General features: G+C 40.1%; 1 protein-coding gene across 1 annotated transcript; it reads left to right on the top strand.

Annotated features, from left to right (window-relative positions):
- The first annotated feature begins 2,166 nt into the window (after positions 1-2,166).
- On the top strand, positions 2,167-15,144 carry uba2 (ubiquitin-like modifier activating enzyme 2). Its single transcript, XM_028586205.1, has 17 exons — positions 2,167-2,477; positions 4,207-4,290; positions 4,879-4,949; positions 5,094-5,158; positions 5,258-5,358; positions 5,523-5,644; positions 5,795-5,862; positions 7,020-7,141; positions 8,735-8,834; positions 9,485-9,636; positions 9,895-9,988; positions 10,226-10,338; positions 10,722-10,877; positions 11,306-11,402; positions 11,713-11,818; positions 11,967-12,109; positions 13,800-15,144. The coding sequence occupies exons 1-17, from the start codon at positions 2,337-2,339 to the stop codon at positions 13,997-13,999; spliced, it is 1,935 nt and encodes a 644-aa protein (XP_028442006.1). The 5' UTR covers positions 2,167-2,336; the 3' UTR covers positions 14,000-15,144.
- Positions 15,145-16,292: the final 1,148 nt, after the last annotated feature.

Here is a 16,292-nt window from a genome sequence, read left to right as displayed (position 1 = left end):
GGTCAACTGGTGCGGTGCGGCTTTCACGTTCCGCATAAACTCCAGTTCTTTAAGACTTTTTGTGTGAAAATGATAATAATGTGTAACAGTATATACCCTAGTCTAAGTTATTACATCATTAAAACATGGAACAACACATTTGACTTCAATTAGTTTGTTTCAAAAGCAAATTAAATTAAGAGAGGGGAAAAATGAATAAGATGTTTGGGCTAACGATTAAAACCATTAATTGTTGTTCAGGCTCTGTAACTCCCAAATTTACAATTTAAGCTGTCTTTGTACTTTGACTACCGGTCAAAAGTTTGGGGTCACTTAGAAATTTCCATTCCACTCCATTATAGACAGAATACCAGCTGAGATCAGTTGCATTGTTTTTTTTTTTAACCAATTGCAAAATGGTTCTCCAATGTTTTCTCAGTTAGCCTTTTAAAATGATATCAAATTAGTAAACAGAATGTGCCTTTGGAACATTGGATGAATGGTTGCTGATAATGGGTAATGTAGATATTGGATTAAAGATTAGCCACTTCTTTCTACAACAGTCCAGAACCCTTTTGCAATTATGTAAGGACATAACGTAATCTGAAAACTGCTGCCCTGATTAAAAGAACAATGTAGCTGATCTCAGCTGGAATTCTGTCTGTCATGGAGTGGAATGGAAATTTCTAAGTGACCCCAAACTTTTGACCAGTAGTGTGCTTATTTGCACAGAATAGCCTATACGCTTTGCTAGATTGTTGGCATGAAGTCTTATTTGTTTCATTAAGGCTGCTGACAGAAAATACATTACAATTACCAGTAGGCCTAAAGTCTGCACCTAAATTTTTTTTTACCATATTAGCTGCTAACCGGCATCCTGACCATAATACACTGTTCACCTAGGCTATTTTGCTTCGCTCGTGCGTGCAGGCACACCCGACAGTAAACCTGCTTCATGTGAGGTTACAACAGAGCATTAGAACATGCTTGGACACTGTATGGCACATGGATGTGTTTGATTCAGTGATAATTGCCTCATATCTTTCTATCTAGAATTTCCCACACTCCACTATATGTTAGGCAATTTCTTTCTAACAATGTTTAGCCAGGTAATGGGCCTACTGGACACATTCTACATTTTTTAAATGTATCCTAGAATAAATATTTAGAATATTATTTTTCTCTGTAGCCTCTGTATTGTAGTCAAGTGAAATAGTGATGTCAGATAGGCTATAGGCAGATATTTATTAGTGACTAATTGACCTTGGCAAAGGATCTTCTTATTTCTCACTGAACCAGCCCAACATCAAGTGGAACCTACTTTTGTTATTTCCCAACCACATTTTTCTGACTTTGTGTTTCTCATTGCCTCTGCAACTCCTCTTTTCAAACTTTTTAAAGTCCAAGGTATGGATTGTGTCTACTAAATAATGTTGTAGCCTAATTGGTAGTGTCAGTAATTTTAATCATTCAGGCCAAATAACTGCATTAAAACGTTATTTCTAAAGATAATTTAACCTTTACATCTAAATTGTGCTATCCAAAAGATTAATTAATAAAAATGATAAAACATCATTAAAGGAGTCCCAATTTCATTATTATTATTATTATTATTATTATTATTATTATTATTATTATTATTATTATTATTATTATTATTATTAATAATACACGTTCATTCCAAGCAAGTTTTGTGTTCACCCTGGAAAAATGACAAAAGTACATTTACTCAAAAATGTCTATCTATCTATCTATCTATCTATCTATCTATCTATCTATCTATCTATCTATCTATCTATCTATCTATCTATCTAGCAGTAACCGTATGCAGATGACAGCTTCTGGCAGGATTTTAATTTTGGTATTAGTATTACTTTAATTTAGCAGACTTTTTTCATTTAGTTATTCATAATTTCTGATAAAAATTATCTAATTAATTCAGAAAAACAGACCAGTTTTTTTTTCATGACACTTATTTAAGAATTTCTGAAATTATAGCTAGCTATATCTCAATACAGGGAAAATAGGCCTATATTTTTTTTTCAAGTGAATTCATTACGTTTCCGTACATTTCATTCCAGCCTTACTCTAACTACAATGTATGTTAATTACATTTATGGGTTCCTGTAATAATTCCTGTTCAAACCATAGACGTCAAACGCACATCAACGTTGAATTGCCGACCTTCAAGAAGAGGGCGCTAATGGCGCCAATATGACAAACAAGCGCCTAAGAATCGTACAGAAGAAGTTGATTAACCCGGAAGTAGGCGAGACCTTAATTGTTCTGTAGATGAAGCTAGCCGCTAGCCTCTTGGTGCTGCAGGCTCTGTTTCTGTCTCTAGCTAGCTGATCAACATGGTCCAACTGGTGGGTTCCCTCCGAAAAGAACTGTCTGACTCCCTTTCCACCTGCAAGGTGCTAGTGGTGGGAGCGGGGGGGATCGGCTGCGAGTTGCTGAAGAACCTCGTCCTCACCGGCTTCAAAAACATCGAAGTGGTCCGTCATACTTATGTTTGTTTGTGTGTGTGTCTGTTAGCTTGCTGGCTATCATGCTAGGTCTTTGTGCTTCACAGACTGCGCCTGCAGGTGTGCGGGCTCCGGCTAACTCCTGGGACATGGCATTTAAATATGTAAAACATACGAGTGTTCGTGGTGGTTTCTTGTTGTCCCCTCCGTCCCCGAGTGTATATTCAAGTGGACAGGCCCGGCCATGAAGTCGTACAAATATGAACACTGCCATAGCAGTTGTAGCGGAAGCATTTGGCGCCATTAACACTGCTAATGTTAAGTTAGCTGGACTACTTCTTTGAAATGTTACGGCCAACTAACGTTAGACGGCAGGCTGGCTAGTGGCTAAATACCAGCACAGACACTTGGGCACCCCGTTTGTTTGGTTATGTCCGGTTATGTTGTGCTGCAAATTTTTTGCAAAATTTGTGTCCGTTAATTAGATTTTGTGTCATTACAAAAAAGAGCTGAGAACAAGACACATTCCTAGTCAAACAAATACACAACCAGCATAACTTCCCGTTACAAGAACAGCAAATTAAATGAAATTAATAAACTATGACGCGATTCATAAACATCAGATAGGAGGCCCTTTAACTCTCCAAGGGGAATAAAAGAATATACAGTTGCTGGAGGGCAGTTTGTAAGCAACTCTTTTTAAAATATGCATAGTAGGTTACCTGAGACTAGTTCTGCCAAAATTAGCACTTCAGTTAGCCTACATATGTAATACCTGTATCTAAGGTAAATGATTGTGTGCTGTAGTCAATTCAATTCAATTCAATTTTATTTATAGTATCAAATCATAACAAAAGTTATCTCGAGACACTTTACAGATAGAGTAGGTCTAGACCACACTCTATAAATTCCAAAACCCCAACAATTACAGTAATTCCCTCAAGAGCAAGCATTAGCAGTGGCTATTGCGACAGTGGCAAGAAAAAACTCCCTTTTAGGAAGAAACCTCGGCAGACCCAGACTCTTGGTAGGCGGTGTCTGACGGGCCGGTTGGGGGCGTGATGAACAGTGGTGATAACAGTCACATTAGAAGTCACATTGACTTCGAAGGTTATCGTGGAAGTTCATGTCATAGCAGGGCACATCGTGTCATACTGAGTAGTGCAGTCTCCTATACCGGATCCTGACTACTCTGTGCGTATGAACATCACAGCAGGGCGTTGCGGGATGTAACGTGGCGCTGCAGAGCAGTCAAATGAAAGAACGGCTCTGAGGAAGTCTGAAAGCTTTAACAGTAGAGCTCTATAGATGAAAATCACAAGAGGATTATTCCACCTTGTCGGTAACGTTACTGTTGTTGACTGTTTGGATCAATGTTTTACATTTCTTAACTCTGTTGTTTTTACAATTCTTATTCATAACAAAAGCAATGAGACTGACTTTTGAAACGAACCTTCTTAAACCGTAAGATGAATTTAAGATTCAATGGTGTCGTCACAGGCAGCTTATTAACACAGTAACATTTTGCAGACATCCCATCAGTATTTTAAAAGATATGGAGAATACCCTTATTATATAGTGGATTTGTTACTATTTGTCATGTGTACAGGCAGATAATTTTATCCAAATTTCATTTTAAACAAATTGCTTTGTTAAAAGCTGTCGCGGTGCTTGTGTGACAGGTTGATTGTAATAAGCTGTCGTCATATCCCATTACATGTATAATTGACTGACATTAGAACCCTATTGATTTCGACAGATTGACTTGGACACAATTGATGTCAGCAACCTCAATCGCCAGTTCCTTTTTCAGAAGAAGCATGTTGGCAAGTCTAAAGCACAGGTATGTAAATATAAGGGATGATGTAGTGTTGTTAATCCTGTTTGAGCTGACAATGTGTTATGTTGAACACCCAAAACACAATGCGAGGAAAATATGCGATATACAATAACGTTGAATATTGAAATAACGATATTAGTCGCGATAAATAAACTGATATTAAAGTGCACTCAATTCTGAATTTCTGCTGCTCTCAGTATTGTGCTAAATACAACAAATGGCTTGTTGAATTTAAAACGAATGAAAGAAAATCATTTCGAACATTCTTTTATTGAACAAATTCAAATAATGAATTGAATATAAAAGGCACCACTAAATAAAGAATGACTGTTACATTTTAAAGTGCAATTTCTATTGATATTTTCTTTCAACAAACACAAAAGAGTGTCTTTTGCGATATGTTGCAGTCTCTCGCGATATGGTTGTTGCGCCATTTGATATGGCGATGATGATTTAAAAAAAAAAAAAAAAAAAAAATATATTGTGCAGCCCAATTTCTGTTACATCACACCATATATACAAAATCGTTTTCGCTGTACTGTTTGTACATATTCTGACTCAGTCGGTTGCTTTGTTCCTGTTGTTTTGCAGGTGGCCAAGGAGAGCGCCTTGCAGTTTTGTCCCACTGCAAATATCACTGCCTACCATGACAGCATCATGAAGTGAGTTCAGTCAGTCCGTTTTATTAAACTAATTAAAAAGTTGCAGACTTTGTCAGTAGGGTCAGTTATTTGTTTTACTGCTATATTGTTGTGCTTGGTTGATGTGTTGTCCTTTTGATTTGGTCATGTCCCCCCAACCAACAGCCCTGACTACAACGTGGAGTTCTTCAGAAACTTCATGCTAGTGATGAATGCTCTGGATAACCGAGGTATTCTCACGTGACCTCACTACCCAGACATTTTGTGTTACTCCTAACTGCCAACACATTCAAATGATGAGGACAATAAAACACTTTCTGTCTCCGTAGTGGCCCGTAACCATGTGAACAGGATGTGCTTGGCAGCAGACATCCCTTTGATAGAGAGTGGCACTGCTGGATACCTGGGACAAGTCACAGTCATCAAGAAGGTAGAACATGCACATCAGTATGTTACTTGTTATAACATCCATTGCATAGATTTCCTATCCAGTAAAATGTTGATGGGCATGGACTATTCCATCTCTCACTGTGTCTCTGTCTGCCATTTTTCCTTCTTTTATTCCTTCCTCTCACTTCTCTCCTTGTTCCCCAGGGAATGACGGAGTGCTACGAATGCCAACCTAAGCCCACCCAGAAGACCTTCCCAGGATGCACCATCAGAAACACACCGTCTGAGCCCATTCACTGCATCGTCTGGGCCAAGTATCTCTTCAAGTAAGGTTCATCATAACTAACACCAATTCAAACATAGGCACACTGCACAATAAACCTTCAGTAGACTGGCCCTATGTGGCGCTGAACAAAAGAGGCCAGAATGCTGTGTCCTATTGGTCATCTTGCATTGTTTGTCTATTGCCACTATAGCCAGCTATTTGGAGAAGAGGATGCAGATCAAGAGGTGTCCCCTGACACAGCGGACCCAGAGGCTTCATGTGAGTGAGAGCGTGGCATTGCAGTTGTTCCACAATATCTATCTAATGAGTTATAGAGGTGTGACGAGATCTCAATTAAAACGTTATATTTCTCGTCAAGGTTAAAAGTTGTCTCGCGATATCCGTGCATGAGTGCAAAATTATGTTGGTACTACCAATTCACATTAAATCAATGGGTGTCAAATTTTGGTACCTCAAAGCGCGTAACCTCAAGCTTCTCTGTCCTCTCTGCATGTTTCACAGAGAGCGGGGCTCAGCTCCGACACACACAGACACACACACAGAGGTGCGGTGCAGACGGGACGAAAGGGCCTCTGCAGTGTGTTAAAGTCACAGTGAGTCACGGCAATGCCGAGTAAGCAGACACAAGTTACAGTTTTCAAAAGTTCACGCAGACAGCGTTTGCTGCAATATAATAGCGAGATCGCCATGCAGTTAATGTTACACTTCCGAGACAGACGGGTGTTCTCTGTTGCCCTGGTGACCGACTGACAGGCACAAGACGAAAGCGTTCCTATGCCCTGCCGACAGACTGACAGGTTGGGTTGTAGGGCAAGCCTTTTATTACTATAGCACCTTTTAGCAACAAGGCAATTTAAAGTGCTTTACATAAAACATTAAAGAGCAATTCAAAACAGTCATGGAAATAAAACAGGCTAACAAAGAATAATAATATAAAATACAAGAAAAAAAGTTACAGTGCAGTGTAAGAAATTAATAATTTTTTGATTAATAGGTTGTAGGGATGGGTTTGGGAGGAGAGAGGGGTGCCGCGGTTATTAGGTCTGAAGAGGTTAGTTATACAGGAGAGAAGTCATTTTAGTTTGTAGCAAAACCTTTTACACTGCTAATTTTTCATTTTGTGACTTGATTGAATAAAAGACTATTTTTTCCAGTCGTATTTCAGCATTTAATTTTCCTTTTTTAAATGGTCTCAGTATCGTTCTTGTGAACCCACTCTCGTGTCTCGTCTCGTGAGCGGAGTGTCTCGTCACACCCCTAATGAGTTATATTTCTTTGGCTCTGATATTTGATCTAGCAGTTTGGGGCAGCAGTTTTGCAATTTGTTTGTTCAAACAACAGAAATGGATAGCGATACAGCTAGAAATATACATACAAGCACCCTACACTGTAAAATGTGTGTGTTCTGTAAACAGGGAATCCAGAAGACACGGCAGCTCGCGCCACAGCCTCAGAAAAGGATGGGGACATCAAGCGAGTCTCCACCAAGGAATGGGCTCGCTCCACGGGATACGACCCTGTCAAACTCTTCAACAAGGTACCAGTCAGACAAATCAAACTTGTATGATGGTTTCAGAAATTCAAATGCAAAGTGTGTGGGATACATTACTAGATGTTGTCTTACATTTTGGATATGGTAATGACACGTGTTGTCTTTTCTTGGTTTTTAAGGCTGCATTACAGTAAAGTAATGTAATTTTCTGAATTTACGAGACTGTTCTAGCTTTTCTATTATTTGCCGGATAGCTCAGTTGGTAGAGCGGGCGCCCATATATAGAGGTTTACTCCTCGATGCAGCGGGCTTGGGTTCGGCTCCAACCTGTGGCCCTTTTGCTGCTTGTCATTCCCACGTTCATGTCTTCAGCTGTCCTGTCAAAAATGCCATCAATGTATTTGGTAAAGAATATTGTGATATTTTCTTTTCTTTATATGGCACAGCTCTATGTGCATATTTTAATGATTAAAAATATATCACAATTCAATTTTATTTATAGTATCAAATCATAACAGTTATCTCGAGACACTTTACAGATAGACTAGGTCTAGACCACACTCTATAATTTACAAAGCCCCAACAATTACAGTAATTCCCTCAAGAGCAAGCATTAGCAGTGGCTATTGCGACAGTGGCAAGGAAAAACTCCCTTTTTTGTGCTGGGTCAACTGGTATATGTGAACATCTATTTGAATTACAGGCCCTTACTTCTGAAATATTTGTCCTTGAAATGCATCACTACAAAAGAGTAGCAACCCTGTAAATACAGGCTGAGCAAATAAACCCTATATTTCCGTTTTTTCCAGTTAATTCCCCTGGGAAGTTTCCACTTTATATATTCTTAGAATTTTGCTCTTTTACTATTTGTTTTCATTGGTGTCTTGCAGAAGACAAAACACAGCGTCTAATAGAACACGATGAATGTATTAATGAATTAGAGACATAAAACCTACAGTACAGGCCAAAAGACATGTCTTATATTTTAGATTCTTCAAAGTAGCCACACTTTGCTTTTTTATTAATAAGGGAACAAATTCCACTAATTAACCCTGACAAAGCACACCTGTGAAGTGAAAACCATTTCAGGTGACTACCTCATGAAGCTCATTGAGAGAACACCAAGGGTTTGCAGAGTTATCAAAAAAAGGGTGGCTACTTTGAAGAATCTAAAATATAACACGTTTTCAGTTATTTCACACTTTTTTGTTAAGTAATTCCACATGTGTTCATTCATAGTTTTGATGCCTTCAGTGAGAATCTACAATGTAAAGAGTCATGAAAATAAAGAAACTCATTGAATGAGAAGGTGTGTCCAAACCTTTAGCCTGTACTGTAAATAGGATATCTCATTTAGGTGGAAATTGTTTTTCACACTAATCCATGGTAGAAACATGCGGATGGAAATCAAACTTAAGAGTGTGTTGTTAAAGTTTTTGTGTTGGTATAATTGGATTGTTTTTGTCAAAAGGGTCTGGTTTTCAAGGGTTTTGTTAAAATGTGCTTTACCTTTTTATACTAACGCTTCTTTAAATTTTAACACATCGCAGTTTGAGTGATTTAATCAGTACTATGTTGGCATATTATAACTAAAGACATACAGAAACAAGCTTGGTTCTGATTGGCCCTTCTCCCCAGCTTTTCAAAGATGACATCATGTACCTGCTGACCATGGACAAGTTGTGGAAGAAGAGGAAAGCTCCTTTACCTCTGGACTGGCAGCAGCTAGAGAACAGCGGTATGTCTAAGTATTTATGTCGGGGAAAACTTTAGCTTTTGGTTAAATGAACAATGCTAACAATGTGGTTTGGAGTTTAGTCTCACTCCTGTGTTTCTGTTTGTATTCTCAGATATCAGCCTTATTTGACTGTTTACTGATTGCTTTCAGTCTTGTTGAAGCTATGTTAAGTTACTGCTGATGCAAACTGAACCTTTCCTGCTGTTGGCTGCTTCATATTAAAAGCTATTGCGTGGCTTGTGTTAAAGATGCAGTAGGTAAGACTTAAAACTAACTTTCTGTCATATTTGTTGAAACTGACCCTATGTTTGAGTAGAACTACATGAAAGGGTTAATTTTGAAAAAAGTCCAGCTCCTCTGGCACCATCTACAGCCTGTAGTGCGATTTGCAAAAATCCACTGCTCCCTGTTCAGATCCTCCAATCAGGGCCAGAGTGGGGTGTCTAACAGCGTGTCAATCGCTGCTCATGCACATGCATTCATTCTCCCTTGTGGGGGGAGGGGCTTAGGAGATTGTTTGTGCTTTAGCAGAAAGCGGGGGAGGGACTGAGAAGTTGTCGATGTTCAAATTCTTTGGCTAAGTCCTGGATCTTCACAATCCTACCTACAGCACCTTTTAATGTTTATTCATACTGGTTTGTGTCTCCCAGCATATCCTAAGGAGGAGTCTGTGGGTTCAGGCTTGAAGGACCAGCAGGTTCTGGGTGTTTGGGCTCTCTGTCAGCTGTTCCAGCACAGCGTGGAGACTCTCCGCTCACAGCTGCAGGAGAAGGGAGAAGGAGCCGAGCTGGTGTGGGACAAGGTAAAAAACACTAGCACAAAGTCATAGAGGGAATGTTTGCGTACCTTCTGTAAATATCTCAGCTCTTCTAGAAAAACCCTGAGAGATGCATACATATGTCTTTTAATTGTAAAAACTCAAAAGCATTGTAAAGAAGAAAAAAAACAACTTTAAATGAGTTTTTTGACCATTTTGAGTTTCTTGCTAGAGTACATCGTTTTACGTGGTTTTAATGGCTTGTGTGAGTTTAGTGCCTTCACCGCCCCCTCTTGTTCTCAGGATGACCCTCCAGCCATGGACTTTGTTACTGCAGCAGCCAATCTACGTATGCACATCTTTAGCATGAACATGAGGAGTCCCTTTGATGTAAAGTGTAAGTTGGTTGTCTCACATCTCTCAACAGTGAATTGGTAACACAGGAAACAATATCCTGTAGAATTTGCGGTGGTAAAAAAATGTTACACAATGTTGTTTTTAATTGGACACATTATACATGATGTAATTTAGTTCTGGATATCCTAATTACATTATACAGTTATAATGCACATTCAGATGAATGTCCCTAACTTAGAGTATTTAATTGTACTGTTTGTTGATTTGTTTGTTTCAGCCATGGCGGGTAACATTATTCCAGCTATTGCTACAACCAACGCTGTCATCGCTGGACTCATTGTTCTGGAGGGGTTGAAGATCCTGTCTGGAGAACTGGAATCCTGTCGCACGGTTAGTACAAAGTTGTTATGACTGGTTAAATTAATCCAGGCAGTTTTCGGGACCTGGGGGGTATTGCACAAAAGCAGAATTTCTAAATCCAGAATAACCGATAAAGCAAGGCTTGACCTAGTCTAATCTGTGCATCCCGGCTTGGTGCGTTTGGTGCGAATGCAAAGCCAGGCTGAGGAGGAGCGACTAGGTCAAACCAGACTGAAGTAATTCGGATAGATGCGCGTTCACGTCTTTCTGTAACAGACCGCAAGGTCGATCACAGATTTACCAGTGTTTCCTTTAGGAATTTTTTTTTTTTTAGCAGTGGGGGCATGCAGTCTAACTACTTCAGCATGTTAATAATGCACCTAAGAAAACAAATGTGTTTGTCTCTTCTCCAGATCTTCCTGAACAAGTGTCCCAACCTTAGGAAGAAGCTGCTGGTCCCATGTGTCCTGGATCCGCCCAGCGTCAACTGCTACGTCTGCGCCAGCAAACCCGAAGTCACCGTTAAACTCCACGTCCACAAAACCACGGTTCTCTCTCTACAGGACAGGGTAATATGATAAGCTTGTTTTTGCACATATACCAACCTGCCTCAATGAAAGTGATGTTGTCATTCATAAAATAAATCCTGAACACCAGTGATCTGATTGAAACTGTCCTAATTCTACTAATTGTCCTAATTGGACTTGGATTATTATAATGAAATATTGTTCCAGATCATAGCTCCCACGCTGCACTTTTGTTCAATCACAAAATATGGTTTGCACCCACATATTCTTACTGTATATCTTGGATGATATTTCATCTTTTCTTTATCATCTGGCAACACTAAATATGGTGCCTAGCTGTAGCAGCCTGTGATAAGCCGGTTTATTTCTGTTGAATTGTAAACTGGACTCAAATGGTGTCATGTGGGGGTTAAATGATTACTCTTGCCTTACTTACTTGTTGACTTGTTGTTTTTGTGTGTTTTGATCAGATACTGAAGGAGAGGTTTGGCATGGTGGCTCCAGATGTTCAGATAGAGGATGGAAAAGGGACCATCCTCATCTCCTCAGAGGAAGGAGAGACGGAAAGTAAGGAGGAAGGGGAAAATAGAAAGCAATGCATCATACACAATGATTCTGTCATTCAGACAGAAGAGGGCACTGTGGCAACATCTGTCAATTAGTCTTCAACTAACACACCTTCTATCCGGACAGGAGGAGATAAAAAAAATAAAAAATGTAGGAATAGCTAATAAATTCTATATACACTATTATAGAGTTGGGGCTTGTTCCAATCCTTAAATTTTTTTTTTCTTTTTCGAAAGGTATCGTCTTGTATAGTCTTTAACATTTGGCCTTTGAGTATTAATGTGTTTGGGTCGTGTCTGTCCCTCCAAAGCCAACAACAGCAAATTCCTTGCTGATTTTGGGATCCGTAACGGCAGCCGTCTCCAAGTTGATGACTTCCTCCAAGATTACACACTCCTCGTTAATGTCCTGCATACGTAAGTACCTCTGTGCATATGAATGAAATACCGGTACATTGTGCACATTTGCATGTGTATGTTTAATGTATCATGTTTTGTTTTTATGGTGACATTCAAATGAAGTGTGTGTGTGTGTGTGTGTGTGTGTGTGTCTTTTCATTGGCAGTGAGGAACTAGAGCGGGATGTAGAGTTTGAGGTAGTAGGCGAGGCCCCAGACAAAGCTCCGCCCCCTCAGACTAACCAGGAAGATGTTAACAGCATCACCAATGGCAACAAGGACTCCGCTCAGCCATCCACCTCTTCTAAAGGTCAGCAGGAGAGAAATGTTTTTCTTAGTTCAAATCACAGTGCTTGCTAATTTTGTGTAGTCCTGTCTCTTTGTTAAATACACTGAGCAGGAATGTATGTGCTATATTGTGTTGTTGCTCCACGGTGTGTGTTTACTGGCCTTCATTATTTTGTAGTGATTTCAAAGTCTGATCTGTGAGTCTGAAGGCTTATCAGACGCCAAGACACTGCACAATGGTTTGTAATACTCCAAGATAGGATTTACAACTCTGGAAAGATATTTTATCTTTCATTGTGATAATCATGAAGTAAGCAGTAGAAATATAGCATTCATGTTACAAAATAATCCACCAGGAATGTGCTCTCGCACCTATGTGATTGGCCAACGCAGCACCCCCTCCACATCGGCAGACTGGTCTCATTCAAACGAGGGGGGGGGCGCTGCCTTTTTTTTCTATGCAGTGCGAATGTGTGTTTGAGTCACAAACTCAAGTGTCAAAAAAGTGTCGCCTGTAGTTGGTGCAGTCCTAAATGCTGCGGCTGTAACCACTGTTGCCAGTATGTGGTGCGGGTGTAGAGCTGCGGGTTTGAAAGTGCTGTTACTGCAACTCTGTTATTGGATGACATGACTTCAGATAAAGGGATAGTTCTGATCTTTTGAAGTGGGGTTGTATAAGGTACTTAACCATTGTCTACATTGTGCTACAGTAGATTGCAGCTTGCATGCCCCCATTTTGGATGAGCAGGCAGGAGTGCCGACACGGACCCTAAGCAATGTACTGTGAATGGGGCCACACAGCATAACGTATTTTAGCTTTAGTGCGTAACTTTTTTGACATTAATGAACTTCCGTTACATTCAAGCCATTACCAAATGAGTTGCTACAAAGCTAATTAAGACTATCAGCTCCCCACAACTCTGTGTATTTCTCAGTATGGCTATGTTCAGAAGATTGTTGTCTGGCGCACAGAGTTTTACAGGCAAAAGTGCCTGTAAAAACCTGCGTTAGAACGTAAACATATAAACATTTTAAGTTTAATTATTTCGACACCACCGACACCCGTCTGCAGACTGCAGTTCAGCGCGACTGCTGGATAGTGCGAATCTTTTTTTTTTCTTTTTTTTTTATGACTTGTGAAGCCAACAGCAAATCCCAACTTTACTTTTAATGAAATCAAATGTTCTCCCCTCGTCTTAAAATGGTCAAAAATCGATAGAGGAACCCCCTTGTCCAGCTGCTGCAATAAATATGCAAAGGAGGATCACAAAATGATCTGATAAGTGTTTTAATGTTTATGTCTTGTTATACAGCTGGTCGGGGAGCATGTTACAAGTTAGCTGTTCACTGAATATGACGCGTAAAGCCCTGGGTTGTGACCCAGTTGATCTCTGAATTGTCATGACCAGGGACAATACCCATGTAGACTGGCTCGGTTTGAATTTCCAAAAGGAGGGTTGAACCCTGATCAGACGACCCAGGCCCAAGTCTGGTCAGTGGTGTGAAAGAGGTATTAAAGGCGCACCAACTCTGTCTCCCCCCCCCGTTCTGTCTTCATACCTCTCACACAAGCCACTTAAAAGCCTTGAACAGGCTGTGTGAAACGTGCTTCTGCCCTAAACTGACCTTTACTACTGTTCTTGTCTTTTGTAGAACCAAATTTGTATCTGCTTCTTTTTCATCCATGTACGCTGTTGTCCGCCCCCTTTCAGCTCCAGCACAAGATGATGACGTCATGATCGTCGACTCTGACGAGGAAGAAGGGGCGGCGTCTAGCTCCGCAGCAGCGACCAGCGGCACCAAGAGGAAGCACTCGGACGCAGAAACTGGCGAGACCTCCACCAAGCGCCCGCGGACGGTCCAATCAAGTGAAGCAGCCGATGACGATGATGACATCATCGCTCTGGACTAACCCCTCCTCCCTCGTCTGCTGAAGGACTGAGAACTCTTTTGAACGCTTTTCATTTTGACTCAAGACTGACAGTAGGTTTGAATAAAACACCTCTTTTTATGAAGAACATTTTGACTGCCCTGGTTCGTCTTTCCTCACTTCCTCCCCCCTCTCTGTGTTTGTGCTTTCATACTCCCTCTGCTCTCACATGATGCTGTAAATAGATTCTACGTTTTGAAAAATACATACAACTTATTTTGTTGTTATTCAGTTCTGGTCCTTATAAAATGCTTCTCTTCATAGTTATAAAAAAAAAAAATGCTTCTTTTTTTTTTTTGTATTTTTTATAAACGTACTGTATTTCTCATGCTATACAAGTCAGGGTGTTTTTGTGCTTTGTCGGTAACAAAAGATTTAAAAACCAAAACATTTTCTTGTAATATTGATCTCAGTCATTGTGAAGGGACGGTAACCGACAGACAGAAGTCTGCAGCCTGTGGTACTCTTACCAGCGTGTCTGTTGGTAGATGCTGTTGATGTCTGTGATCGGGTTGGTAAAGCACAGAGGCACTGATGGAGAGTTTGGCCACATTGTGCCATTGGGGTGTTAATTTGCTACCTCTTTTCTAGACCTAAAATTTTTTTGGCTGCAAATTTGTGCCCATGCTCTCCATAACACCGCCACGATGAGGCATCCAGCTCTTAGAGAATGAAAAAAGTTTCAGAGCAGCACAGTGGCGCTAATATGGCTCCCTGTGAAACTGCAATAACTGCACTGTATCCTAAAGGCTCTGGCTAAGCACAAGTGGCTTAGATCCAGGCTAGTAGTAGTTTAATGTTAACATGTCACAGTTGCTTTTTATTAGTATGACTTGGTTCTGTTAGAGCAAGAAAATTCAAGGTAAGAGAGAACTTAGAACCAGAGATGGAGTAGTGCTTTGACCAGAACCAGTCATTCCTTTTCATACTGCAGATGATAGCAGTGGAGTCCTGCACTGAAATAACATAACGTCTTGCACAAAGTGTAGCAGTTGAGCTCCTGCTGTCTTCTCCAGTCTAACTCTCGTCTCAGTGTCCATTATTTCATTGTGATGATAATGTTGTTGAACAGTTATGAGAGCCCTTTGGACCAATTTGGTGAAGACAATAAACTCAACAAATGCAGAGGCTTTGTGTTGTCTTGTTTATTTGTCTGTCTTTCATGTTGATATAAAACAATTCTAAAGTAAACCCTAAAATCACACACAGAATAGCATGTCTGATAGAGCTTTTTTTTTCGGCACATGAATCTGTGTTTTGGTGTTCTGAATACATTTGTTCAGTTAAGGGATTAAAGTTGGACAGTCATGTGGTCAACTCTGTACAGAGTGTGACATTCTTGAGAAAGGTAACCATGATGCAACACTACACCCCTCCACAAACGCACGTACACAGCACTTTACTGTAAACAAGCTTGATGTCTAAATGTTTGATTAGATGAAACTTCAGCGTTTCCTTTGGGATGATGAGTCAGCTTACAGGGGCCTGTTTCACAAAAGCAGAATATATAAATCCGGGATAACTGATAAAGCGAGGCTTGACCTAGTCTAATCTGTGCATCCTGGCTTGGTGCGTTTCACAAAGGCCAAGCCAGGCTGAGGAGAAGCGACTAGGTCGAGCCAGGCTGAACTAATTCAGATAGATTCGCGTCCACGGATTTCCTCAAAATACCGCGAGTCACAACTTTAAATAATAACAGTACTTAAATGAACAGCAATATGCACCTGTTGTATTTTAATCCAGGCTGATAACAAAAGGGTAAAACCACTGCTGAGTGAACAGAAAAGGTTCCAGGATTAAATAAATCCTGGCTGTTAGCCTGGTCAGGACCAGGCTAGCGGCACAGAATAAATCTCCATGGTGATTTATGTGCCTCTGCTTTCGTGAAACCGAGTCAAGGCTAAATTCATCCAGGATAACTAGGAAATCCCGGCTTAATCCCTTATCTTGGTTTTGTGAAACAGGCCCCAGGATAAAGACGGACAGTCGAAACAAAAATAAATATAAAGAAACGGAAGAAATTTGAAGTTGCATCTGCATGAACAGTTATATAGAGCAAGCAGAACATGTTCACAGGCTCGGGCTTTGCAAAATACATTTTTCATAGACATTTGACTTGTCATACTGTAGCAGAAAGGCAAGTCTTTGTATAGCATATTTCATACACAGGCAAATTTCAAAGTTATTGACAATAATACATTAAAAAGGGATAACAGCAAAAACTAAACCTTACAATGCAATAAAATTAAAAGATTTTTCAAGGAAATTAAAAAGT

The sequence above is a fragment of the Perca flavescens genome, chromosome 8, assembly GCF_004354835.1.
Source record: "Perca flavescens isolate YP-PL-M2 chromosome 8, PFLA_1.0, whole genome shotgun sequence".
Lineage (NCBI taxonomy): Eukaryota > Metazoa > Chordata > Actinopteri > Perciformes > Percidae > Perca > Perca flavescens.
The sequence above is the reverse complement of the archived record's forward strand: the minus strand, read 5'-3'. Positions and strand labels throughout refer to the sequence as shown.